At 35.6% G+C, this 27533-nt stretch overlaps 2 protein-coding genes across 5 annotated transcripts; both read left to right on the forward strand.

Moving 5' to 3' along the window:
• The first annotated feature begins 1075 nt into the window (after nucleotides 1–1075).
• LOC113054571 (drebrin-like protein A) lies at nucleotides 1076–8207 on the forward strand. 4 transcript variants are annotated; one of them, XM_026220207.1, is made up of 20 exons: nucleotides 1076–1298; nucleotides 1628–1683; nucleotides 1827–1939; nucleotides 2409–2483; nucleotides 2598–2744; nucleotides 2846–2923; nucleotides 3014–3165; nucleotides 3722–3776; nucleotides 3872–3946; nucleotides 5074–5154; nucleotides 5256–5333; nucleotides 5424–5575; nucleotides 6101–6152; nucleotides 6251–6325; nucleotides 6771–6879; nucleotides 6993–7169; nucleotides 7257–7319; nucleotides 7405–7517; nucleotides 7645–7732; nucleotides 7926–8207. In XM_026220207.1, exons 1-20 carry the CDS (start codon nucleotides 1216–1218, stop codon nucleotides 8060–8062), a joined length of 1959 nt encoding a protein of 652 aa, XP_026075992.1. In that variant the 5' UTR covers nucleotides 1076–1215; the 3' UTR covers nucleotides 8063–8207. The 4 variants fall into 4 exon arrangements, with proteins under 4 accessions (XP_026075992.1, XP_026075993.1, XP_026075990.1 ...); XM_026220205.1 differs by having other exon boundaries at nucleotides 1077–1298; nucleotides 6101–6155; XM_026220206.1 differs by having other exon boundaries at nucleotides 1077–1298; nucleotides 6101–6155; nucleotides 7648–7732.
• A 725-nt stretch (nucleotides 8208–8932) lies between these two features.
• On the forward strand, nucleotides 8933–11217 carry LOC113054572 (cytochrome c oxidase subunit 5B, mitochondrial). The gene is made up of 4 exons (XM_026220209.1): nucleotides 8933–9081; nucleotides 9435–9505; nucleotides 10676–10775; nucleotides 10880–11217. Exons 1-4 carry the CDS (start codon nucleotides 8985–8987, stop codon nucleotides 10990–10992), a joined length of 381 nt encoding a protein of 126 aa, XP_026075994.1. The 5' UTR covers nucleotides 8933–8984; the 3' UTR covers nucleotides 10993–11217.
• Nucleotides 11218–27533: the final 16316 nt, after the last annotated feature.

The raw sequence follows: 27533 nt of genomic DNA on the forward strand, positions 1-27533 counted from the left end.
AAAAGGTTTGTTTTTGACATGGGAAAAAAAAGGTTATTTACAAAACCATTGAGAAATGTTAACCAAACTATGTTACAGACTTTTCATTAAGAACATAAAAAATCATATCAACTTGTGTAAAATGGGCATCCTATGACCCGTTTAATGCTGCACCTGTGGCAAATACCAAAAAAGCATGTGAAAATAAATCTACATTGCTATTCCTTTTGATATTTTATTTAAAAAAAATATCATTATGAAATAAAAATATTTATCTGATAATGTTGGCCACATTTATCGACACCCTTTTATTCAATACTTTCTTCAGTTTGCTAAGTTACTGCTATGACTCTTTCCTATATGAGTTTGGAGATCACCTGACAGAGAACAGAATCTCTCACTATTGCCAGAATGCAGCAAAGTATAACTCGCATAATATGATGCATTTGGGCACTAAGTTCCCTTTTGAATGAAGCTTGAATGAATGTTTTCCATGACACTGGTATTTCAGATCTTCCAGTTTCTCTTGCTCTGCAAGGATGAAGTATTGCATTATGTTTAGCATATACTTGAAGTGACTGCAAAAAATGTGATTTTACTAGATCAACTAGTCCAACTCCCGCCTGAGACTGGTCGATAGCTAACGTGGAATTCGCGAACAAATGGTTCTTTTGGATAGTGATTCAGTCCAAACGATTGTTTGCGGAATTACTTTTGGTTTAACGGCAAAGATGTAAAGTCTGAACAACACTGCTGCTTATACTGTGAACAATAGGCTAATAGGCCATCAATATCACAACTTGACACACACAATGGGGCGGCTGGATTACTTTGAACTAAAAAGTATTGGTGAATCATTTCAACTAATTCAATGAAAACGAAACGGTTCGGACAAACCGATTCGCTAAAGTGATTCCCAATAGCCTACTAATTTAGTTTACTGATCGACAGAAAGACAGAAGCATTTTCTCTCTAATATATTTTGTCTAACAACATATAGCCTAATGTTTGCTATATTTATTTTTCTTAACAAATGTGTAAAGGATGACTGCATGGAAAATAAAATACACGTTCTCTTCCTCGTTTCATTTCCCCAAAAACTCGCTGAACCAGATTTCATGGGACAGGTGCGTTTTCAAAACGGCAGAAGACGGTCCACTGACAGAGCAAGGCAGGATTAATATTATAACTCCATTAAAAGTTCTTCACGAATTTGTGCAAGTTCAATGACCCACTATGGCAGTAAACTTGAGTAAAAACGGACCCGCGCTCACAGACGCCTATAATGAAGTGGTGAACGGGAGAACGGCCACAAACTGGTAAGACATCTACCTGATACAAATCAACATACTATTAAAAATGAATGAATGAATTATATCTTCTGAGTACTAACGACATTTTAACGTTATACGTTGTTAAAATGTAGCTTAAAATGAGCTATTTCTCTTTAACATAACATGCAAATTACTTTTCAAGAAACAGTTTTTGCATATCTAGTGCTCAAAAGGGAATTATTAGTTGCTTGTTGCGTAACTTTTGGATGAAATTTTATTTTCACGTTATAAATGTATGTTGTCATTTATAGTGGTTACCTTCAGTCAATTAATTTTGACTGAAATAACAAATAAACTGTATTTGTTGATTATAGGGTGCTGTTCACCTATGAAGGAAACAGTAATGACATTCGGGTGGCAGGGAAGGGAGGTGAGTGAATTTGTTTTAAATAAGACCTTAAAGAATGCAGGTAGGAATGCCAATAGCGTGATGTCATTCTTTTTTGTTCTATTTGATGAGCCAGCAGCAGCTGACAATTACAAATGCTTGTGTTTTCTCTGAGTGTGCCATAGATGGTGGGCTTGAAGAAATGGTAGAGGAACTGAACAGCGGCAAAGTCATGTATGCCTTCTGTAAAGTGTTGGACCCCAGCTCTGGAGTTCCCAAGTTTGTGCTCATCAACTGGGTACGAATGGACAAAAACATCCAAAACCAAATGTACTGATGAGAACCAGCCTACTTTATAATGGAAATGGAAAATAAAAAAAAAATCATAATTTACTCAACCTTATGTTCCAAGACTTTAATCTTCAAAGAACCAATTAAGATTTAAAAGAACCTGAGAAGTTTCTCTCCGTTGAAATTCTGGCGAACTAAAATAAAAATCCATAAAGGTTATACAAGTCATACAATCTTTGATCTTTTAAATCCTATAAAGTGACAGTATGTCTTTGCACTTGGATTAAACCATTTGATTCATTTTGATTAGTTGTATGTTGCAATCATGATCCGTTTGGATTGTCTAAATTTTGGTTACCTTGACTTTCGGTGGAGGGATTATAATGAACGATGACAGAATTGTTTTAGCTGAACTATCGCTTTAACCTCTCAATCTCCATTTTAGAAATCATCTTTATATTATTATTTGGTTTTAGACTGGCGAGGGAGTCAAGGACATTAGAAAGGGTGTTTGCGCCAACCACGTTCATTCAATGGCCAATTTTCTGAGGGTGAGTGTATGATGCAGCTTATTATAATTCCAGATTTTCATTTTGTAGTTACATTAGGGTCATGTAATTTCATTCGCTTAAAATTCCTAATTTTGAATGTGTGTTTTATTAAAGGGTGCCCATGTGACCATCAACGCTCGATCAGATGATGATGCTGAACCTGCAGCCATCATGGAGAAGGTGTCCAAGGGCTCAGGCGTCAACTACAACATCCACAAAGAATCAAGCCAGAACAATAGTTGTGAACCTCTTGGACGTGTGGTGAGTGAAGCGATGACTTATGTCCATGCCTCATATTTATAGAGGCTTTGAATATCTGCTTGTTTGCTTTCTGAATTACTCTAATATCTTTGTTCCCATAGGGTTCTGTCTATAAAAAGGTCAGTGCTTTGGATGAAATCCAAATTACAGACAGAGAAAGCTTCTGGGCTCAGGCTGAGGTGAGAAAACGGCACGGTAAAACACAATGCTTTTATCCTCTCATCTGTGCTTTGTTGTGTTGACACCTTCTCTTCCATCTCCTTTATCAGCAAGATGAAAAGAACCGCCGTCAGGAGGAGCGCAGGAAGGCAAATGAGGAGAGGCAGCGTCTGGAGAAAGAACGGAGGGATCATGATGCTCGAGAGGCAAACGAACGAGAGCGAAGACGGAGGGAGAGAGAGAAAGAAATCGACCAACAGAGGCGAGTGTTTTTGTGTCTGTCCTATTGATATCGTCAAATAGTAGCTTATATACAATACCGTTCATTAGTTTGGGACTGGAAATATATTTATATTCTCCTTCCGCACGGACATGTTAATTTGAACAAAGGAGACAGTTACCAAAGATTTTTAATTCAGATTATGCATTTTTTTTTTATCTCTCAAAGAAACATCCAAAAATTATTTTCCACAAAAATATTAAGCGGCACAACTGTTTTCAATAATAGTTGTTTCTTGAGCATCAAATCATCATATGTGACTGAAAACCGGAGTAATTATGCTGAAAATTCAGGTTTATGTCACAGGAATAAATTACATTTTATAAAATATTATAATAGAAAAAAAAATATTTATATTAAATAATTGAATATGATATATTAAAATGACTGCAGCCTTACTGAGCATAAGAGAGCTCTTTCAAAAAACAGATAAAAATATAACTGTCCTCAAACTTTTGAAAAATAGTGTATGTAAAAATTAATAAGTTGCTTTGACTCAATGTTACTACTAATTCACTTCCTACTTGTTGTCTCACAGGCTGTTTGAAAAGAAACAAGAGGCACGAAATGAAGACCAGGAGCAAAGAAAAGTGGTAAAATATGACTTTATTGCAGTAAATCTGAACATGATACAATCATATTTAATATAACATGTTAGTAACTCTTGATTGCCTTGCTTGTCATTAAGGAGAAAGAGCAGAAGGAAAACCAGTCTCCTGTCAAAGCAGGAATATTGCGATCTGAGTCTGTGCAGAAGGCCAATGTGAGTTCACCTTTGATGAGTCAAAATAAATACAGCACAACAGTGAGAGTGTCCTTGGATATTCCATTGATTTTTTATCCAGAAAGATAAAAAAAAACTCTTTAGTTATGAGTTCTAAGCTGCACAAATCCTCAGATGAATCACTGTAAAGAGTTGACCCTAACTCTGGAGTTCCCAAGTTTGTGCTCATCAACAGGGTACGATTGGACAAAAACATCCAAAACCAAATGTACTGATGAGAACCAGCCTACTTTTTAATGGAAAAAGGAAAAGAAAAATTCTCATCATTTACTCAACCTCATGTTCCAAACCAATAAGACTTAGTTTAATCTTCAAAGAACAAATACAGATTTAAAATTACCTGAGAAGTGTCTCTCCGTTGAAATTCCAGGGAACTAAAATAAAGATCCAAAAAGGTCATATAAGTCATAAAAGCTTATATCATACAAATCCTATAAAAAGCGACAGTATAGCAAACGTCAAACTAACTTTACCGCTGTCGAAACCGCGATGCGAACACCGCACCAACTGCATATAACGCCCCCAAAATGAGAGAAAGCTGCAGCTGCGGGACGACCCCCTCCCGCTTATGGCTGCGCCCCCGTGCGAGCCTCTTCACGCCGGTCGCGGCAAGCGGTGGAACCGAGGCGGTTCAACAGCTCAACAGTCCCGCAGTGGAGGTTACCACAAAGCCTAAATGACAGCACACTTCAGCTCTGTACACCAAAACATGAACTGGGACAAATCTTTCACCCTCCATTACTAGCAGCAAACTACATTAACGCGAACATTAGTGGCGTGCTCTAATACTGTTATTTCCTGTCACGCAGGATTTGTTCAGAGATGAAGACTCCTATCTAGCGGTCGGGAAATAAACTCAAAACTAAACTGTCATGAATCTTTTATGATGTTTTTTATTTTTTTATATCGATGTTAGGTTTTTGAGAATCGATACATTATCGCCAAACAAAATATCGCGATACTCACGTGTATCGATGTTTTCTTACAACCCTAATATGATGCAGCTTATTATAAATCTCGATTTACATTTTGTAATTACATTAGGGTCATGGAATTTCGTTCGCTTCAAGTTCCTAATTTTGAATGTGTGTTTTATCATGGAGAAGGTGTCCAAGGGCTCAGGCGTCAACTACAACATCCACAAAGAATCAAGCCAGAACAATAGTTGTGAACCTCTCGGACGTGTGGTGAGTGAAGCGATGACTTATGTCCATGCCTCATATTTATAGAGGCTTTGAATATCTGCTTGTTTGCTTTCTGAATTACTCTAATGTCTTTGTTCCCATAGGGTTCTGTCTATAAAAAGGTCAGTGCTTTGGATGAAATCCAAATTACAGACAGAGAAAGCTTCTGGGCTCAGGCTGAGGTGAGAAAACGGCACGGTAAAACACAATGCTTTTATCCTCTCATCTGTGCTTTGTTGTGTTGACACCTTCTCTTCCATCTCCTTTATCAGCAAGATGAAAAGAACCGCCGTCAGGAGGAGCGCAGGAAGGCAAATGAGGAGAGGCAGCGTCTGGAGAAAGAACGGAGGGATCATGATGCTCGAGAGGCAAACGAACGAGAGCGAAGACGGAGGGAGAGAGAGAAAGAGATCGACCAACAGAGGCGAGTGTTTTTGTGTCTGTTCTATTGATATCGTCAAATAGTAGCTCATATACAATACCGTTCATTAGTTTGTTACTGGAAATATGTTAATATTCTTATTTTATTTTAATTTGAACACAAATATTTTTTTTCACATAATGCAGTTCTTTGAACTTTCAAAGAAACATCCAAAAATAATTTTCCATAATAATATTAAGCAGCACAAATGTTTTCAACACTGATAATAATAGTTGTTTCTTGAGCATCATATCATCATATGTGACTGAGTAATGATGCTGAAAAAAAATCAGCTTTGCATCACAGGAATAAATTATATTTTATAAAATATTATAATATACATTTTTTTTAATTAAATAATTTAATATAATATATAAAAATGAATGCAGCCTTACTGAGCATAAGAGAGCTCTTTCAAAAAAAAATAATTACCGTCCTCAAACTTTTTAAAAGTAGTGTATGTAAAAATTAACAAGTTGCTTTGGCTCAAAGTAACTATTAAATAGCTTCCTACTTGTGGTCTCACAGGTTGTTTGAAAAGAAACAAGAGGCACGAAATGAAGACCAGGAGCAAAGAAAAGTGGTAAAATATGACTTTACTGCAATAAATCTGAACATGATAAAATCATATTTAATATAACATGTTAGTAACTCTTGATTGCCTTGCTCGTTATTAAGGAGAAAGAGCAGAAGGAAAACCAGTCTCCTGTCAAAGCAGGAATATTGCGACCTGAGTCTGTGCAGAAGGCCAATGTGAGTTCACCTTTGATGAGTCAAAATAAATACAGCACAACAGTGAGAGTGTCCTTGGATATTCCATTGATTTTCTCCAGAAAGATTAAAAAAAAAACTATTTAACAAAGAGTTCTAAGCTGCACAAATCCTCAGATGAATCACTGCTTCAAAGAAAAGAGTATATTAAAAAATCTGACCATTTGTTAATGATCAAATGAAATACTCTTCCCACAAAGCATTGTGATTTATGTAATAAAATATAAAACAATGCTATAATATAAAAATATTGATGTCTTATGGTTTGTCTTGGGGAGTTTACACATAATCATTAAAAATGTTAAAAAAAGTTCTTGAATCCTAGTGTTTTCCTCTATTATAGGTATAAGTGTATGTAAAAAAAGGGCAAAAAAGAAATAAAAGGACATAAAATAGCATTTTCCACATGCATTTTCTCTTTTTTCAGGAGGCCGCATCAGTCATCTCTCAGCGTTCAATCAATCCCAGAGAGCTGTTCATGCAGAAGGAGAGAAGCTTGGCCAACAGTGCAACACCTTCTTCAGCCACCCGACCAGGTAAAGAAAACACCTGTCCAACAATTCATCAAAAGAACATCTGACAAAACCTCATAAATAAAACATGAGCAGTCTCAAGCCTTTAATACAGAACTTCATGTCTTTTCCCCCAGGTCAGTTGAGAAGCCCATTTTTATCCAAGCAAGCAGTCAGTGCAGACATCCCTCCCAATGAAAGCAGGTCTCAGCCTTTATCTCCAGTTCGCCCTGTGGCAGCTGCTTCAGTTTCACATATACCAGCTCCAGTCTCTCCTGTGCACAAAACTCCGACTTTCCCAGTAAAATATGAAGGTAAATAAAAGCAACAACCCTTTTTGCTTCTGTGTTTTGACATTATGTAACCGATAAGTAAAAACTTGCTTAATTTCTGTCTTTCAGACCCCTTCTCTGAAGATCCATTTGTGACTGAACAAGCCGAGGATTCTGAAGATGAATGGGATGGTGTGTGTTTCTCTGTAAAGCTTATTATTATCAGTCAGTGTCATAATGATGCTTGAAATCTTACTTGCTGTGTATCCTGGAGCAGATTCAGATGAGGAGGGATCGAGCCCTGATGCTGGGAAACAACAAAGTTATGATGTAAACAACATCTACACCAACATCCCCTCACATGAAAATCTCTACGAGAATGTTAACCAGGTTTGTTACTTGTCTTGTCATCAAAACCTTGCTTCCTTGACATATTAGGACAGATTTTTCTGTAATAATAATAATAATACTTCAGCTGGGTCTAAAAAATGATGTACTGTATTTATCGTATAATTTGGAGGATTTCCAAAACCATGCTGGTGAGGAAGCGGAGACGGGTGGAAACCAGAACATCTGCGCAAGAGCACTTTATGATTACCAAGCTTGTGAGTGGTGTGGTTCTACTGTATAATCTAAGTCATTTATTTTAATTAGAAATTAATTGTATAAAGCTAGGCCTGATTAACAAGTTTGTAAATGTATATACAATATTCCAAACACTCTAATAATCAGTGAAGCTGTAGTTTTAAAAGCATATCAGTTTATGCACTATATTTTCTTCTTTGTTTTCTCATTTAGCTGATGACTCGGAGATCACCTTTGACCCGGATGATATTATCACAGGGATCGAGATGATAGATGAAGGCTGGTGGAGAGGTTACAGTCCTGATGGTCACTACGGATTGTTTCCTGCTAATTATGTTGAGCTTCTTTAAGTGCAGTTCACCAATCAGATACATTATCGTGTAACAAAATGATTGTGGTTTGTTAATGTGCTTTAATTATGTTACTGGGCTTTTGAAAAATCAGTTTTCTTACTTTATCCAAATAAAGTTCAACAAAAGTCTTATTTTCTTTTCATCTTGATTCAAGCATGCAACAGAAGTGTGTGTGTGTGTGTGTGTGTGTGCACATACATACATTTACACACATAGTCATGAACATAAACTATTTTATGATTTTAAAGCTGTAACAACAACTTTAGTTATTGTAGCCAAAATAACAATTGCAATGAAAGATTTTGTAAGTAAAAGGCTTTATCTATCGAACATTTATTTTTCTATTGCCCTTTTCTATTTCATTTTGGGTTGACTTTAAAAATAGACTTAATAAAAAATAAAAAAGCCCTTAATTCAGAACCTCATGATGTTTTACTTTTGCAAAACCCATATTTTTCTGATAAACATTAATATTATTAATCTGTTAATTATCTTAACAAAGTTTTATATTCGTAAGTCAAAAGTCATTCATAAGGACAATCATATATTACATGATCTTAAAATATACTTTTAAACCCTTTCTAATATGAGATCACAAAATAAGAAGCTTATAAAACAATAAAAATTCTAAAGCCTTTCAAATTAATGTAGCTGCCATAATGTGTGTATTGTTTTTAATCCCGTTATTTTTATGTATGTTTTATATTTGTTTTCATTGTGTCTTTGTGTGATTGAACTGAATAAAAGAAAGAAAAAAAAAGGCTTTATCTGTCCAAGAACCATTGCCAGCCGTTCACTTCAAATCAGAGGGTATGGAATACATAGATTGCTGACGTGTAACTCGCGCGACGCCAGTGTTACAAATACGCCTCCTTGACGTCATCAGCCCGATTCTGGTAGTTTTGGGGAAGAGGAAGACATGGCCGCAAGGTTACTTCTGAGAAGCGCCGTCCGGGCCGCTGTGACCCGCAGGGCCTCTCCGGTGGTCGCTCTGAGCAGGGGGATGGCAGCGGGAGGTCAGTCTTCTATCACGGGCTGTTTCTGACAACAGAAACGCGCTGCAGCATCATTTAAGAGGCAGTTTGAACGCGTGCCAAGGACGCGATGCCTTCCGCGGAGGTCGATGCGCTTACCGCAGCGGAAGTCTAAATGGCAAAGATTGTTTAAATATACTTTCTCATGGGATGTTTTTTTATATTGTTTAAGAGAATTAATGTGGATTGTTGGGATATATTGGTTTAGTTTTAAAAATAAAATAAAAATGCGCTATACTTGACTTGGCCGATAGTCTGCAAATATAGAAATGGACTATGTATTGCTGGACAGAAGTAGAATTGTTGAAGTCTTTAAATCTTAATTTTTCACACAGGTATTCCCACTGATGAAGAGCAGGCGACTGGACTCGAGAAGAAAATTATGGATGCTCTGAAAACAGGCTCCGTATGTATTATGATCTGTCAGAAACCTGTCAAAATAAACGTTGATGCTTGCATCAAATATAAGTTTCATTGCAGAGGACAGATTCACCCAAATGTGAAATTCTGTTGTTATTTACTCCCCTTCATGTTGATCCAAACTGGCGTGCCGTTTCATTTCCTCTCAAAAAATGATTTTTGAAGAATATTTTTATAGTTTTTTTTTTCCCAACAGCTTGTAAGGTCATGTCTCTAGGACTCCAAAGAAGACTCAAGTTGTCAATTTGACTTTAAAATATGGTGCATTTTAATGACCTCATGTTAGTTTTAATGTCAATGTCATTATGAAATGACATTATGGTTCTCACTTGCAGAAAGTCATTGTGAAAAATAATACCAGAAATAACAGGTTTGAAGTGACATGATGGAGGATTTGGTGGCAGAGTTTAGATTTTTGGTTAACTACTCCTTTACATTCATGCATTTGACAGATGTTTTTATCTGAAGTGACATTTCAAACGAATCCCAGAGTATACATTTTATTAGGTCATGCTTTCCCTGGAAATCAAACCCACGACCTTGGCATTGTCAGCAACATGCTATACAGGAATTGTAGTCCTTTTAAAGGGATAGTTCACCCAAAAATGAAAATTACCCCATGATTTACTCCCCCTCAAGCCATCCTAGGTGTATAACTTTCTTCTGACAAATAGAATCAGAGTTATATTTAAAAAATTTCCTGGCTCTTCCAAGCTTTATAATGGCAGTGAATGGGGTTTGAGATTCAGTACTCCTATAGAAATCCAAAAAAGTGCGTCCATCCATCAGTCTGCTACATTTAGTGGAAGCTAGAGGTTATGGTTTATAAAGAGATACCGTAAATATGGATATTTACACTTCACAAGGCCTTTATTCTCCCCCAGAGCCGTGTGGAGAACTTTTTTGATGGATGGATGCAGTTTATTGGACTAATTAATCTCAACTGCCATTATAAAGCTTGGAAGAGCCAGGATATTTTTTAAATATAACTCTGATTGTATTTGTCTGAAAGAAGAAACTCATATACACTTAGGATGGCTTGAGAGGGAGTAAATCATAGGGTAAGTTTCATTTTTGAGTGAATTATCCTTTTAAAGCACATTTCAAACACATTCTCCAAAATGACTAACTGATATCATGTTCATCTATTTCCCAGGATCCTTTCAGCATGCTGAAGCCCAAGGAGTATGCTGGGTCAAAGTCGGACCCTCATCTCGTGCCTTCCATCACCAACAAAAGAATTGTTGGATGTGTCTGTAAGTTAAAACTCTTGATTCTAGGTACTTGATGTCATTTCAGTTTATTTTGTTAGAGGTTGTATTAAGCACATGTGTGTGTATGTGTGTGTGTGTGTGTCCAGGTGAGGAGGACAACACCGCTGTGGTTTGGTTCTGGCTCCATGAGGGTGAAGCCCAGCGCTGTCCTTCATGTGGCTCTCATTACAAGCTCGTACCTCATGAGCTTCCTCACTGATCCTGCTGCCTCCACCGCAGCGTTGCATCCCAGAATTCCAGAGACGTCTTGACCTCATTCATGTTTGTCTTTTTGCAGAGAAGTACAGGAGATGTAACCTGTCCTCCTGGTGTGGGACACAATATGTTAACAATTCCTAAAAAACAATAAACAGTTTACTTAAATTATTGGAGTGTACTTTTTGAGTTTGGTCAAGTTACACCTAATAAACATGATTATGCTGTCCTTGACTCTTGTTTTAATTCAGGTTCAGTAAATTCTGGTCAAAGGTCGGACATGCCTGACTGTGTTTGTTTCTCATGACCCTAAAAACATTTTAATTTAATGCTTGAAATTAGTTTTTAAGAGAAGCATAAATTGTGCCATGTTTATTAATTTTACAAAGCTAATATTTTAATTTGAGTAATAGTTATTTAATAGTTTCAAAGACTTTTAAATGTGGAAAGTAGAAATAAATTGTGCAAGCCAGTGTTGTTTAATGTTATTTATATATTGGCTTTTATTTTGTTTTCACTTTTCATTCAAATTTTTTCTTATATTTTATTTTTATATCTGTATTTTTTGGTATTTCTATCATTTAGATTAAATTATTTTTTCAGTTTTAGTCATCTTAGTACTGTAACTTTTTTATTTTCAGTTAGTTGCCAAGGTATCAATTTTAATATAGATTTTGTAAATAAAAGTTTTTGTGTGTGTGTGTTTTATATATATAACAACGTGATCCAAACTTTTGACTGACAATTTAAATCAATTTCTCATATATATATATATATATATATATAAAATACATTACATTTGTGTCCCCTTAGTTAATTATGCGTTTCTATTTGTATTGCGGTTTTCTCATTTGGAAAGGTTGTTGTTGTTTCGTGACTTAAAGTTCTATAGTTTATATTTTTGTGTGTGTGTTTCATAGACTCAAACGGCCTAAAGTCCTTTCACATATGGAACAGGAAGTTAGTTCATCTGTTTTTGTATTTGCACTTCCTTCTTGTGTCCACAAGGGGTCATTTGTTTGTAAGAATGAGAAACGAGGAGCCTTTGGGAAGAATGCAAACATACGTGCCATAAAGCAAGATTATGCTCTTACTTTGTTATTTCTCTGTAGCCTTTGTTATTTGTCTGTATTTTATTAAATAGTCTGCTATGTGATAATATTGTGAAAAGTCTTTATTTAATTTACTATCCCTCTAGTTAAATATTAGATTATACAGTGTTAAAAGTCTTATAGTACCCAGTCCTATAAAAAATCTTCTACTGCAAGTGATAATGCGCAAATGTTCTTAATATTATTCATTTATCAGTGCTAATTGTTTAGGTAAGTAAAGTGCACATTATTCATTTGTGATACATCTGTTTATCAAAGCTAATGTTCTCTCTTTTAAAATGTGGCTGAGCAAATTGGCTTGTATGTCTGCTCTTCATATAACAAAAATAAATAAATTTTAGTCTTAATTGCCTAATGGTTATTAGCATAACTGAATTCATCATCATGAATTTCCAAGCTGCCATTTTAGCCTCTTTCTTGTTTACCGCACCTACAGTGTGTTAATCATTTCATAAGCATCGCAGGCACACATCACTTTGTTTATCGCATTGAAAGTCATTATAATCAATGCATCGAGAGATTTTTTTTCACAAATGTGAAAAATGCCCTTAGTGGGTCATTCATGCCTCCTGTGTTTTTTCATTTCACTGACAGGAAAAACTGAAAGTGAGATGTTAGGTGCAATTTGCACACACTGTAATTTCCAACATTGGCTGTGGCAGACTGTAAATGCAACACAGAGACATTTGAGGGAGATCTTATTTCCTTTGCATTGCTCTATTGAGTTGTTAGACATTGTGATGCAGTGAAGAAAAATTTCACTGCATATATTTTGTTCCCCAAGAGTATCTTCCAGAACTGGCAGTTTAAAGGTGTAGTTCACCCAAAAAGAAAAGGTAGCTGAAAATGGCCATCCAAGATAGAGGTAGATTTTTTTCTTTATCAGAACAGATTTGGAGAAATTTAGCATTACATCACTTGCTCACCAATGGATCCTCTGCTTTGATTTGAATGCTTTGTCCAGTGAAAAAGTCCTTTTCGTTTTTTCTTCAGAAGTGTCCATGTTAACTGATGTAATTGAAGGACTGGAGTGGTGGGGATTATTGTGATGTTTTTATCAGCCCTTTGGACTCTCATTCTGACAGTAATATGATGCACTGAGTTTTTCAGATCACTCAACAACTGTCTTAATCAATTATTCATGCTGCAATGCATGCTGGGTGTTCACAAGCCCTTATCAAACCAGCAACTGTTTTGTTTGTTCAGACCTCTCAGACAACAAACAGACTTGTTAGAACAATATTTGGGAGAACACGGTTTGTCTAACACGTGTTTTTATGCAGATTATATGCAAAGTTATTCTTGGAACGACAATGGAACTATGGCTTGCTATACTGAATACTGCACAGTATTCAATAAAGAGTTGGTGAAAAGTACCTGGATGGCCTACTATTTCTGCCGTGATTGTGAAGTGCGCATTTGATGGATACTTTACTATCCCATGAGGCCATAGGAGAAGATGGCAGAATGGCAATGAATGGCAATGGCAATGCAACTGATGCTGATTGGTCACGTGACAGTAACAACATGGCTGATGTTGTACGTCCGAATTTCATTAATACCACCCATTTTCATACTATATACACTTTTAGAAAAAAGGGTTAATTGGGGTTCTATATAGAACCATAGGGTTCTTTACTCAACTCCAGAACCTTTTATGCTAAAAAGGTTCTATAATGACAAGAAAGAAACCTTTTGACACAAAGATTCTTTAGGCTATTATTCATTCATATGTTACATTATTCTGCAACATTTTGTATTTGTAAATAAATTATTGTTTGTAGTAACTTAATATCACATTTTAATCATGCTGATTTTTGGAGAAAAACTGGAATGGCACTCTTCGTGTGATATTTATTAACTACATAAAATTATATAAATATATACATTTTCTAACCCCCATATCTTGACTTTTGTGATCATTCACATGCATTCATAAATGCATTTGCATAAATGCATAAATGCAATACACCAAATAATGCAGTGAAAGAAAATGCAAATGCGCACTAGTATGACTTCATCATGTAACTTGTAACATTAGCCTAGATGCTTGCACTTTTTAGCCACGATTTGTTTAGTTTTAACACGCTTGGAAAACGTAATTAGCTACTAAATTAGTGTCATATACAGCTATGATTCACGAACCACAAACTGACTCAAATGATTCGCGAACCAGCTCCGAATTCCCAAACTGACTCAAATGATTCACGCTCCGAACTCCCAAACTGACTCAAATGATTCGCGAACCCGCTACGAACTCCCGAACTGAATCAAATCATTCGCGATCCCCAAACTGACTCAAATGATTCGCGATCCCGCTCCGAACTCCCGAACTGACTCAAAGGATTCGCGAACCCGCTCCGAAATCCCGAACTGACTCAAATGATTCGCGATCCCGTTCTGAACTCCCGAATTGACTCAAATTATTCGCGATCCCGCTCCGAACTCCCGAACTGACTCAAATGGTTCACGCTCCGAACTCCCAAATGGACTCAAATGTTTCGCGACCCTGCTTTGAACTCCCGAACTGACTCATTGATCCCGCTCCGAATCCCGAACTGACTCAAATGATTCGAGATCCCCAAACTGACTCAAATGATTCGCGAACCCGCTTTGAACTCCCGAATTGACTCAAATGATTCGCGATCCAGCTCCGAACTCCCGAAATGATTCAAATAATTGGTGATCCCCAAACTGACTAAAATGATTCACGAACCCACTTTGAACTCCCGAACTGGCTCAAATGATCCACGAACCGGCTACGATCTCCCGAATTGATTCAAATGATTTGCGATCCCCAGACTGACTCAAATGATTCGCGAACCCGCTACGAACTCCCGAACTGATTCAAATGATTCGCGAACCCGCTTTGAACTCCCGAACTGACTCAAATGATTCGGGAACCCGCTTTGAACTCCCGAACTGGAGAGTACATCGGTAAGTTTTGTTGTGCTTGTTGCCTTTTGACCACACACTCTAATGGTAATGAAGAACAGCAGACAAGAACAGCTATACAATATGCAGTATGAGAAATACAGCCAAATCAAGCGTTTTATTATTCTTGACATCCATGAATAAAAGTCATGTGGGTTTGGAACAACAAAGGTAAACAAGTAAATGGTGACAGATTTTTTTGGGTGAATGAATGCTTTAATTCTACTGATAACTGATTTTCAGTTTTTTGTGCTATGTCACTTCTAAATATTTTCCTTATATGAACTGTCTTTTGCTTATTTCAGCAAACAATAAGATGCAAGACTGCAAACTTTCCAGTACTTCTGTGTACTGATAATCCGGTTTCCACCCAGTCCCAGGAGGTTTTATCCTTAATCCTCACTAAAATGTCTTAAAATTGCTTGGTTATTGACCAGTAATGCTAGAAGATTGTAGATATGCAATATGAATTTTGTTATTTACTACTTTTTCAGATTATATTAAACGTGGAAAATATTGGAGAAGATCGATTAAGTTTTCAGGAGCACATTACTGTGATAAATGCTGAACTACGTAAAAGACAACCTGACTACACCAACATATCAAAAATCTAATGAGGTGGGCTCTTTTTAAAAGAATTGATTTAATTACAAAATTTAGTGTTGTTTCCTTTGAGTTTAGTATTTCCACTGAATTAAAAAAAAAAAACAGTCAAAATTGTTTTAATGAAATATTCTTTCTATTTTCTTTATTTCTTTTTTTGGTAGCTGCTGCATGAAGTGAAGATGCGGTTTGGGAAGGACCTTCATCTTAATCTAGAGACTGCTCTTCAAGTTCTGAACAGTTTCAGCAAATTGACACAAACACAAAAAGTATGTTCTTTTTTTCCCTTAACTCTACCATTAGTTGCTTGGTTTGTTGAACGGTTATTGCAATAAATCTATTTGTACCATGGTATGTCTGAATATTTGATTCTGATTGGCTAAAAGGTGTGCATTAAAATACTTTGATTCACAGGTAGTTCCAGTCAGTTTAATTACAATTAAAGTTTAATGTGCTGCTGCAATGACATGCATGCAAACAAAACACTTGCACACAGAGATCGGTTTGGGTTCAGAAAATGATCTGAACTTGAGTTCCAAACTGTATGACGTTCATTGTGATGAGCAGATATTTGAGATGCCATAGTTTTAAAGAACTGACAGCCACGATCACTTGATTGCATGTAGCTCTGTGAATGTGATGACAAAATTAAATAAAAATGTTTTGCTCTTGTAGAATAATGTTCTAATGAAGAATGCTTTACTCTTATTGACAGTTGTTTTGTAATATCAGGAGAAATACAAAGATGTTAAAATTGAGAGAGGGCTGCTCAGTTTCTCACAAAAACATTTGCACAATTTAAATGAATTGTTTTGGTAAATGTAGTAGGTTATTTGACTATTTTGTCCGGTTTCCCACAACAATATCTCACAATTTGCTTACTATGCACAGTAGCCTACACAGTGTTGTAATACATTTTTACAGTGTAGTAGCATTTTTACCATCTTTTCAGCATTCAAAGATAACTTATGTAATGTAAGTGTATGAAAGGTCTTCAGTTTATCCTTTTAGCGCCGTCATCTAGCCTACATAGTGCGACTGTCCTTGTCTACTCATTGAATAGAGTTTCAACAACAGGCGACCCGTGACACGTAATGAAAGCAATGAGAAATGTAATGAGATAGATGAGCACTTTTTGCCCCCTCTGTAGAAGCCTGCATATCACATCTGGCTATAGATGATTGAATAATACCTCTCGGTGGGCTGCTAAAGAGGGCCAGCTGCATGTTCCCGCAAATGACTGAAAAAAGCAGAAGCTCCAGGCGGTCCGTATATGTTATTAGATTAGGCGAAGATGTAATTATGATTAATTTGAGTGGACGTACGTTTAATATCCTTCCCTTCCCTTTGCAACGGTTTATAACATCCCCTTGACTTGTTAGCGTATAAGAGCTTGCCTTTAATAAGTCTCTGAATGACATTAGAGAAAGTGTTGAGCGATACTGGCATTCTAACACAGTGAAAAAGCATCTATTTCACCGAAGAGAAAGCATTAGTCATGTCTAGCCTTTCACAACTGCGTAAACAAGGTTGTTCCTTGTGATTCGAGCAACTGTGTTCAATATGATGACGGTTATGTTATGTAATAGCTAGTGCTTCCAGAGCCTTCCTAACAACAGGTGCACAATCACACAGAGAACATACTGTGAGATATACTGTGACTGGATGTTTCATAGATATACACCATCTTTGATAGGCTGGACAAAAGAGAGCTCTCAGTACGTTACACATATAAGTCATCTCTTCTGTTCAGTTCTCCGCTCCTGTTCTGCATTTCTCAACAGGCCGAGAAAACAACTGGTGAAGGGGAGAATTTGAAGGAATTTAAATGTGGATTTAAATGTACCCGAGGGGACCAGCCAAAGACATTTGGCAGGCGGGGTCCGTCACACAGGGGCACGAGAGACGCACAACGCATCTCAGGACAATAGTCTATGATTAGCACTGTGCTTATCTGCGCAATGCTGTCTGCCATTAGTGTGCTGCAGGGGCGCTGTCTCCATAGCAACCAATCTGCCTGAAGTCCAGACCCCAGTTGTGCTTGTCAAAGACCCACTCAGGAACCTCTATTCACCATTTTCTGCCACGAAAGCCCATCTAAGGTTATTATGACCGTTCTAGGGGGTGGAAGGGATTGCATAGATCTCAACGTAGCTGTAAAACCTCACATTGACTTGATCCGCCCGCAGAAGATTAATTAACCCGCGTGACCCACGCACAAATGCCTGGATGTGAACCTTACTCGTGGTCTTGACACCTGCACAATTGATATTTCCAGATCCGTCGAGGAACGGAAAGGTGGAATTGTGAGCGCAATTCTCCGCTGACGCATGTTTTCGACAAAAACAGACCAGAGGTGCTAATTCAGTCACCTCATATGTAGAGTTGGTGACTTGTACAAACCCTTAAGCGCAAGTATTAAACTTCAGGATGTAACTCAACCCACAACATTTAACCTATGCTATACAGACAGAAATGATTCCTCAAATTACGCGACGTCTTTAGGGGAATGGTGTGCTATTGGTTTTTAAAACAATCGGATTTATGATTTTTAACTTGGCAGATGATGAAATGGCTGAAAAATCCAATAGCCTTAGTGACCTATAGGCATATCCAGAGACCAGGATGTCATGGTGAGCATGTACTCAGAACACCACAGCAGAATGTTAAAATCACGCAGAACATGTGAGTTATCATGTAGCAACACACTGAAACCCATTTCAAACCCATTACTGTTTCCAAATTACACAACAAAAACTGTAGTTTTTGCTACAGTCCATTACATTACATTATGTAATACATTTTTTTAAGGCAATATAATCTGACTACTTTTTGATTTCTTTTAGAATAATTTTTGACCTTTGCACCTAAATCACAGTAATTAATTACTTAGCAATGCATTTAATTACAAAGTAATCAACCAAAACAATACAAGTAGACACTTCTAACACTTTTAATTCTTTCAGTAATCTTAAAATGCATAAATTATTCTTGAACTGACCGAAATCAGAGAGAAAGATGCATAAAAAACATACATTTAATTTAATTGCTTATATTGCATAGCTCAAGCCATTCTGAAAGCACACGGTCATCATCACACACCGTTAATGTCTATTATTGCTGTACATTCATAGTTTTGTCTCTTTGTATTCTCACCCAGGTCTCGACAGCTTGACTTGCACCCTGGTTGAATCATCTCTTATTAAAGCACATTCTAGTCGGATGATCCAAAAATTGAGGATTATCAAATGCAGACTCACAACCTGTCTCCTGCTCTGAGGGCACCTAGGTCTTTTTGCAAGCAACTTTGTTCAGGGAGAGCCTGTTCAGACACATGTGGTCTGCTGAAGAGTTCTGCTGAAGACCAGTGTGATATCAAGAGTAGATAAAACCCCTGAGAATTGCAGTGTATTGAAAGACTCAGCAGCCCTCTTTACCCCGGGGTGACTTCAGCCCGAGCGCCTTCTGTCATGCCATTATGACAGGAGAGTCTTTATAATTGGCCATTCCAGAAATGGCACATAAAGTGTGTTATATGGATTGATTGGAAAACTTGAAATTTGACTTGAAAACTTGCTAGGAGAATAATTTATTTCTTCACATTTCAGGCCAGTCATCACATCACATAATGTGCATTTTGACTAGACTGCATTTCCACTTCTTGTTAGATTTGTTAGAGTTTAAATTAGAAAAAATCCTAAATCGAATGTTAATCTTCTATATTGAAATATACCTTTTAATTGTCAGCAAAATTATATTTTTAGTTTTTTAATTAGATTGCTGAAATAAATCTTGCTTGTAAAGCATGTAAACATATCAGTGGTCACATGAGATGATCAAGATTTTTATAAAAACCTGTAACTGATTGATTTATGTTGAAGCATTTTACTTTGAATGTAAAAAAAAAAAAAAAAAATAAGAAAAAAAATTACAAAATACAAAATACATTTATTATGCGTTTATCATAAAATGTCCCCCACCTTTCACATCTTTAATAAAAACATTACCTTGTGATAAAATATTAATATTAATGAATGCTAATTTATTAATTGACTGTTGACTAATAATATTAACAAACAAATAATAATATATTAAAATATGAATGATGACTAAAATGACTAAAAGCAACCGTTACCATCATATTTCCCCTTTTAAATTAATAAAAATGTCCCATAAATAAAAAATTATGATGACATCAGCCTCTGGTTTTACAATTTCAAGTTTTATATTCATAGATAAATATACAGAAATAGATATACAGATTTATTTCTATATTTATTAAAGATTATGCTCACCAAAATGGCATTTATTTGATAAAAAATACAGTTTAATAAAATAAAATAAAAACAGTAATATCTAATATATTTTTAATATTTACATTTTATTTTTTTATATATTAATTCTTGTAAATTCCATTTTAATTAAATTTTGTGATAGCAAAACATCAGCAGCATTTAAATGTAATAAACAAACATAAAATACATAAAATACATTTATTTATTTATTTATTATTTTACATTTATAATTTAACAAATGCTTCAATGAAACATTAACTTGTGTTAAAATATTAACTTATGGGTCTTGTTGTCTAAATATGATTTATCTATGGAACATTAAATAACTTTAAAAGGGGAAATATGGTGGTAATGGGGTTGACTTAGTCTCTTTAATAATATAACTAAAATCTAAATATACAGAGAGAAAAGACAGAATACATGCCAATGCATTCCAACACATTTTGTTAAAAAATGGATTCATGTTAAAGCATTTTAGTTTAAATGTGAAAAAATGCAAAATTGTTTACTATGAGTTTATATTTTAATTAGTTAAAATATTAATTGATATCAACTTGTTGGTTAAATATGCTATTTTAACCCTCAAAATGAATCTTTTTCTTTTACTTTAAACTCTATTTAGAAGTTTGCCTCATCTTCATATTCAAACAGTAAAACACATGCTCACTGAGCTGAGAAAAAAGTCAACTTAATTTCAGCTCTGCAGTCAGATAGGGTCAACAGGTCGACCATTTCTTTGTGGCTAATTTGAATGCTACATTTTTATTGAGAGCATACTTGAGCACTTGCTGACCTTTTATTTGAAGAGGTTAAATGAATTCTACATGAATGATCACATTAAGAGGGAAATAAGAAGGGAGTTAACTTTCAAACAGATAGCTCACAAAGATGAAAATTCTGTTATCATTTGCTCACCCTCATGCCATTTCAAAACTGTATGAATTCTCTAGTCGATGGAATCTAAGGAGAAAAAATTATATATTTTTGAGAAATGTCTCTCTAATGGTACAGTGGAAGTCAGTGGGCGCCAAAACTGTTCGGTCACCAGCATCTTAAACATATGATGAACATATAGTTTGGAACAACTTGAAGATGAGTAAATGATGACAGAATGTTCATTTTTGTGTATTCAAGTGGTTAAGAAGTACAAATCCATAATCCATAATCCAAAATCCATATTGATGCTTCCTCCAGTGAAAAAAAAGGACATATTTCTCACCTGATTCATACAACTTTTTCACTAAAAAAGAAAGAGAAAGCAATGATTATTTGCGCATTATTGTGATGTTTTTATCAGCTGTTTGGACTCTCATTCTGACGGCACCCATTCACTGCAGAGGATCCACTGGTGAGCAAGTGATGTGCTAATTTTCTCCACATCTGTTCCAAAAGAAAAGTCGAACTCATTTACATTTTGGATGGCCTGGGGATGAGTACATTGTCAAAAAAAATTAATTTTGGGGTGAACTATTCCTTTAAGAAGACAGTACACGTATAAATGTGTCTTTAAAACAGCCGGTTAAACAGTGTCTAGTTGTGACCTCATCAGCTGGCACCATGGGGCAGCATTGATTGTTAATGCCGTATTTGTGTCGGTGTGAGTTTGACAGGACTGGATCCCCTCCCACTCTGCTGGCAAGCAATCCTCCATCATCTTCTGCCATCTGGCCTTTGATAAGATCACAACAGTTATTCCTTTTTATTACAGTCTTTCCTTTCCTACTGAGCCTGAATGCAACTACCATTTTTTTTATATCTCCTTTCAGATGATATTGTCCAGCACCATGGGACTGTTAATCCACTGGCTGGGCTTGTGTATAAAACCCATGAAATAAATCGCATGGCTTAATGTGACATCTGAGAGGATGCAAGTGACTTTGAATGCTTTTGGTTTTATGTAGCACGAAGACTTTTGAAAAGCTGAAATTTGCACAGGCCGCCCAGTATGTGAATAAAACGAACAACATCCATACAAATGTTCTGGGATAAACACACATAAACTGCTCATCTGAAGTGACATGGCAGGGGCAAAAGTGATCTCTGATTAATTATGTGGTCTGTATTGAGCTCGTAGCAGAAAAGACAATGCATGAGAGGACTGCACACAGTCTGTCAGACTCGATACATCTCTGCTCGAGTGCTTGTTACATTTATTCATAGTGGAACAACATAAGGGTCATTCTACGTTTCACAATGAGTGCCATCCTTTCCCAGCTTCTCTTTCCTGTATCAACACATTTTGAAACATTTTAAACAAAATATGTGGAAATGTAGTCTTTATCTGTATATTATTTTGAAGAATATTTATAAAAAACAAAACAAAAGGCAACCCTGTTACCATCATATTTTTAAAGTAATTAAATATTCCATAAATCGTACAAATCATAATGGCATCATCCTTCATAGTTCAAGTTTCACCAATTAAAGCCTCCTATTATATTTATTATGCTTACTGAGGTTGCATTTATTTGATAAAAAACTGTAATATTATAAACTGGAATAAACTGTAAAATTATAAAATATAATTTCTAATTACATTTCTTTTAATTGGAATGTATTTAAAATGACAATTTTCTGTATGATTATCATTAATGAATTATCATTACATGATAATGCTTCAGAAATCATTCTAATATGCTGATTTGCTGCTCAAGAAATTATATTATACATTATATTAGATTATATTGACAAGCTGTGCTGCTTAATTTTTTCAGTTTTCATTGATGATTAGAAAAATCTAAAGTATTTATTTAAAAAGTTATTTTTTTGTGCTGTTAGTTTTTATCAATTTAATAATAATAATAATTCCTTACCTTTGTATAGTGCTTTTCTAATCATAATCAAACTGAATAAAAGAGTATAGAACTAAACTCATTTAAACATTTAAACATGTTTTAAAGTAATGAACTAATTTATAAATAGAAATAATAGAAATATAAAACTGAGAAAACCACCTGTAGAATTATCAGCATTAATCCCGTCAGTTCTGTTGCTGTCAACCATGTAAATGCTCTATTATATCCCAACATAAAATGCACTCCTTTAAGTTTCCCTGGCACTATGCAACTTATTATTAACAATAGCATTATGAAATGTTTATAAATGTGCAAAAATGTACTTTAATAAAATACAGCTGTATTTGATTAAGACCCTACTGTGTCGTCATTTTGTTTCGTTATTCTCCATTCAGGTTTTCCTCACTGAAACATAGGCTTACTCTACAAACCAAATAGACAGGTGAATGTTGAGGAAGAGTGAGAGAGTCAGGTCACAATACCAGGCTAGGTGACGTAAATGCTATCCTACATTATGGATCCACCTAATTACTGAACATTTGAAATCATTCAATGTGGTATTGCTTCGAGCCCTCATGCAAAGAGCAGGAGTGGGTGATTTTGTTTTAGTGTTTGGCTGAACAATTTTTTGAAATGCACGAAAAGCACAAGAAGCATACAGATCGGTTCACTAAACCAAAATGAGTTTTCAGTGGAAGACCCATGAGAGATACACAAATGCAGCATTTATGCATTTTTTAAGAGGCTTTTCTCGCAAGTTGTTTTCTCTTGAGTTTTATTTCGACACGCGCAGCATAGAAAAACAGCACTAAAAGACTAGAATTCAAATCTATAAAAAATCTATGCATTTTTTAATAAAAATAAATTCTTTACAACAGATGTTCAGATGTGTTGTGAATGTAGATGCTCTGGTTTTATCTTTCAGGGTTGATTGCTAAAATGACAAAACGAGAGCTATAGATGATATCAAAAGCTTAGTGATTTCCCTTCAGGAGTGATGCGGAGAGATTTTCCCAGGATTTCTCCAAGAACTGTTTACCACTTAAAAATACTCCACCCCTAAATGAAAATGTTGTCATTAATCACTTATCCCCCATATCGTTCCAAACCCATGAAAGCTTTGTTTGTCTTCAGAGCACAATTTATAATATTTGAGATGAAAACTGTGAGGCTTGAGGCTATCCCATAGACTGCCAAGTAAAATACACTGTCAAGGTTTTTAAAATGTTACACAATACACTGTAAATGTTTTTAAAATGTTAGAACAAAACATTCAGAAAACATTAAGAAGTAACATTCCCTGTTTGCAAAATTATAAAATAGAATGTTCCCTTAATGCTCCAATAATGAAAAACAAGCAAACAAAAAACCCTTTTGAAACATCTAAAAAACTGGGTGTGGTCAATGTTCAGAGAACATTAAGAAATAGAGGTTTCATAATTTAATGGATTAGCAAAACATTAACAAAGGCTTAGCAAAAATGTTCTTTGGACACATTTTTGTTAGCTGGGAAGGGCTGTATCTCATTTACCATAAGATTTTGAGTCAAAAGTTCAGTTAGACAAATGTATTTTTACTGTGAATTTGGCTCCAGCTACAGATGAGTGAATGGAATTTACTGTTGTAAATATATCACTGTCATAATTACAGTAAATAGCTGTACATGTGCATTTTTGCTGCTGTGAAGCAAATAGCACTTTTACTAATGTTTTGTACCCGTTCACCAAACTTATGCTGCCTTCCATTGACCTCGGAAATCAGATGTCGGAGCTGGGAATGAAATCACACCCATGTGGAGCATTTTCCAGTAGAGAAGTCAGAAAACCAATATGGACATGGACATTTTTAGCAATACTAGCCTATTAAAAACACATAAAAAGTGGTATTTTGCACATATGTCTACAAATAGAGTGTGGATAGCAGTGTGTACTACTGAGTTTGAGACACAGATAAACACAAGGGCAAATAAACAGTAGATTATTACTGTTTCTCTTCTGTTGATGCACTGAAGTTGGAGTTTTTCTGATTCCCCCAAGATTCAGAGTCGGAACTCATACTTTCCAATTAAAAGTACCTACTTGGAACTCGGAATTCCCAACTCCCGAGTACAAATAGAGCACAGTATTACAGACTCCCATAACCAACGTTTATCATGATTTTGAATGATTATGAAACTGATACTTACATAAAGTTGGCAAGCACCAACTATAAAATAAACATTTTAACAAAATATTAAGGTTTAAAATCCTATAATACAATTTATTCTGGTGACCAAAACAATGACAGATTTTTTTAGTTTTTACACTTTTTTTATTAACTATTTTTCTGCTTCATAACATTTCACAGTTTGACAATCCACTAATCAGCCAATTGTGCCAACATGCCACATAAGGACATTTTTCCATGAAATTGTTGGATGAAATAGAGCTTTCATTACTGCCAAGACTTACGTTTCTAAACAGAAAATAAACCTACTCTGAGACATATTCACTTGATTAAATTTCTCCTTTCACAAAAGAAAGACTTTAAACATCCTTTGCTCAAAACAGTGGTGTCACCTGCTTTTCTTGTGCAGACTGTTCAAGTTCTGCACTTCAAAGAGCCTTTTGCACCTGAAGTACCTCTGAAAGTTGTAGCGAGAACATCATTTGCATTTCAACAGCATGGATTTAGTATCTTAAAGTAAAGTAAAACCAAGTAAAACATTTCATCCCGCTGCAAGGATTCTTTTATAAGATGATCTTAACATCACGAATATACCAAAAAATAGCATAGACCTGTGCAGTAAATCATAGGCAAGAACAAGAGAAATGAGTTTAACATTTTCCATGCTTGGTTCACATGTCAAGGTTTCGCCATCATCAACATACCTGCCACCGAAGTGACTCAAACTCCCACCGCACATCTAATCAAACATTCGTTAGGCAGCAGACAGCCTGCTCATTGTGATTTCTTTTTCTATTTTTCCTGAGATGAAATAGTGTTATTCGTAATGACACTTTCTTCTCTGGCCTGTCTTCGCTGTCTTTCGTGCTCTGCTCCTTCTATTATCTTCTGTCTGCAATCCTTTTCCCAGGGCCGAAAACTCATTATTCACCCAAATTGATGTGATTACCAGTTCTCAACAATACACCAGTGGAAATTCATTCGATTACATTTGTTTTTAAATCTTACTGTCATGTTCAAATGGAGCCTGTGAAATTAATTTTGATCCTTAATTGCGTCATGGATTGTCAGCAAAAGAAAAAGCAATAATCTAGCCTGTAGTAGATGTGTTTGACTATCTAATCTTTGACAAATTCACTTCTACTAAAGTTCCAGATGCTGGAGATATAATGAGTGAAGGTTATGTCTTGTGTAGATGGTTATGACTTTCTCACTGAACATTCAGTGAACTAAAAATAGTTTTCATCTCCTCAACCAACCTCCAAATTTGCTTTATGGAATTGTTTTTCTTACGTTAACTCAACTTCTCTTGCTGAAAAACATCTCGGGTTATGCATATAACCATGGTTCCCCGAGAGGGAATGAGACACTGTGTCCTCTAGTGGACACTAAGAGAAATGCCATCAGCATGACTGATATCTGAACCACGTGTGAAAACACTCCAAACACTCTGTGACATCAATAGCAGTATCACAAGAAGTATAAGAGGGCATCTGTAATGCACGTCATCAACTTCTTTGTTTGAAGGAGATGTGAAACAGGCAGGCCCTAGGCATGGCAATGGCACGTAGTGTCTCGTTCTCCCTCTCATGGAACCATGTTTACAAGGGAAGCCTGAGATGTTACCCTTCAAGGGAACTCGCACTGCATCATCTATTGGACACTATGGAGAATGAAATACCCACTATGTCATGCATCAGTGCATTGCCTGTCCACCTGGTTAGAGAGAACCAAAATTGGTGGCAAACATCAACCAATTAAAAGAGGGGGACATGCCAATGATGCCTAGACAGTTAAAATAATCTAACCAACTCTGATATTAAGGAGGGACTTCCCATTCAACCAAGTTAGAGCTGAATGCGCTCCATACAGACACTATATTTACTCATGCACAAACTGCATCAAACATGCATGTCCTCAGGTTCTCAAACAGATGCATGCATTACCTGAAGTGTTTTGCAGAGTGTTTCCTACAAGTACACAAACAAACAGCTCCTGAAAACAGTTGATGAATGTGTATGATGTGTATTACAGATGCCCTCTTATACTTCTGGGTATGCCACTAAGGATTTGGAGTGTTTTTACACATGCTTCAGACACCGGTCATGCTGATGGCATTCCCCATAGTGTCCACTGGAGGATATAGTGCGAGTTACCTTAAAGGGAAACTGGGATTTGATTTAATGCATTTTTAATGCAGTTAATGGAGTTTTTTTGTCAAATGATTTTTACAAATTAAATAAATATACTAAAAGAGAAAGAGCATTAAAATGTAGAATATATATATATATATATATATATATATATATATATATATATATATATATATATATATATATATATATATATATATATATATACATACATACATATATATATATATATATATATATATATATATATATTCTTATTCAGCATTAATTTATTTATTTAGCAGATCTATATCTATATTTTTTTATTATTATTATTATACTGAAAACGTTGTCAAATCAAAGCCAGCTGGGCGTAACCAACACGCAGGATTCCATTTTGTTGTCATGGTAAGAAAATCGAAAAAACAAATTACGTGTAGTGTATTGTTCGGTATTGATATTCATGATGTTATTATTATTTTTTTTTAAAACGTTTTTTTTTTATCGT

This window comes from Carassius auratus, chromosome 35 (genome assembly GCF_003368295.1).
Source record: "Carassius auratus strain Wakin chromosome 35, ASM336829v1, whole genome shotgun sequence".
NCBI classification, from domain to species: domain Eukaryota; kingdom Metazoa; phylum Chordata; class Actinopteri; order Cypriniformes; family Cyprinidae; genus Carassius; species Carassius auratus.

Coding starts and splice junctions, on each gene's coding strand:
- LOC113054571 (XM_026220205.1), top strand. CDS start 1,216: ATGGCAGTAAACTTGAGTAAAAACGGACCCGCGCTCACAGACGCCTAT. Junction 3,777..3,871: donor ACCAGGAGCAAAGAAAAGTG/GTAAAATATGAC, acceptor CTTGTCATTAAG/GAGAAAGAGCAGAAGGAAAA. Junction 7,518..7,644: donor TCTACGAGAATGTTAACCAG/GTTTGTTACTTG, acceptor TCGTATAATTTG/GAGGATTTCCAAAACCATGC.
- LOC113054572 (XM_026220209.1), top strand. CDS start 8,985: ATGGCCGCAAGGTTACTTCTGAGAAGCGCCGTCCGGGCCGCTGTGACC. Junction 9,082..9,434: donor CAGGGGGATGGCAGCGGGAG/GTCAGTCTTCTA, acceptor TTTTTCACACAG/GTATTCCCACTGATGAAGAG. Junction 10,776..10,879: donor AAGAATTGTTGGATGTGTCT/GTAAGTTAAAAC, acceptor GTGTGTGTCCAG/GTGAGGAGGACAACACCGCT.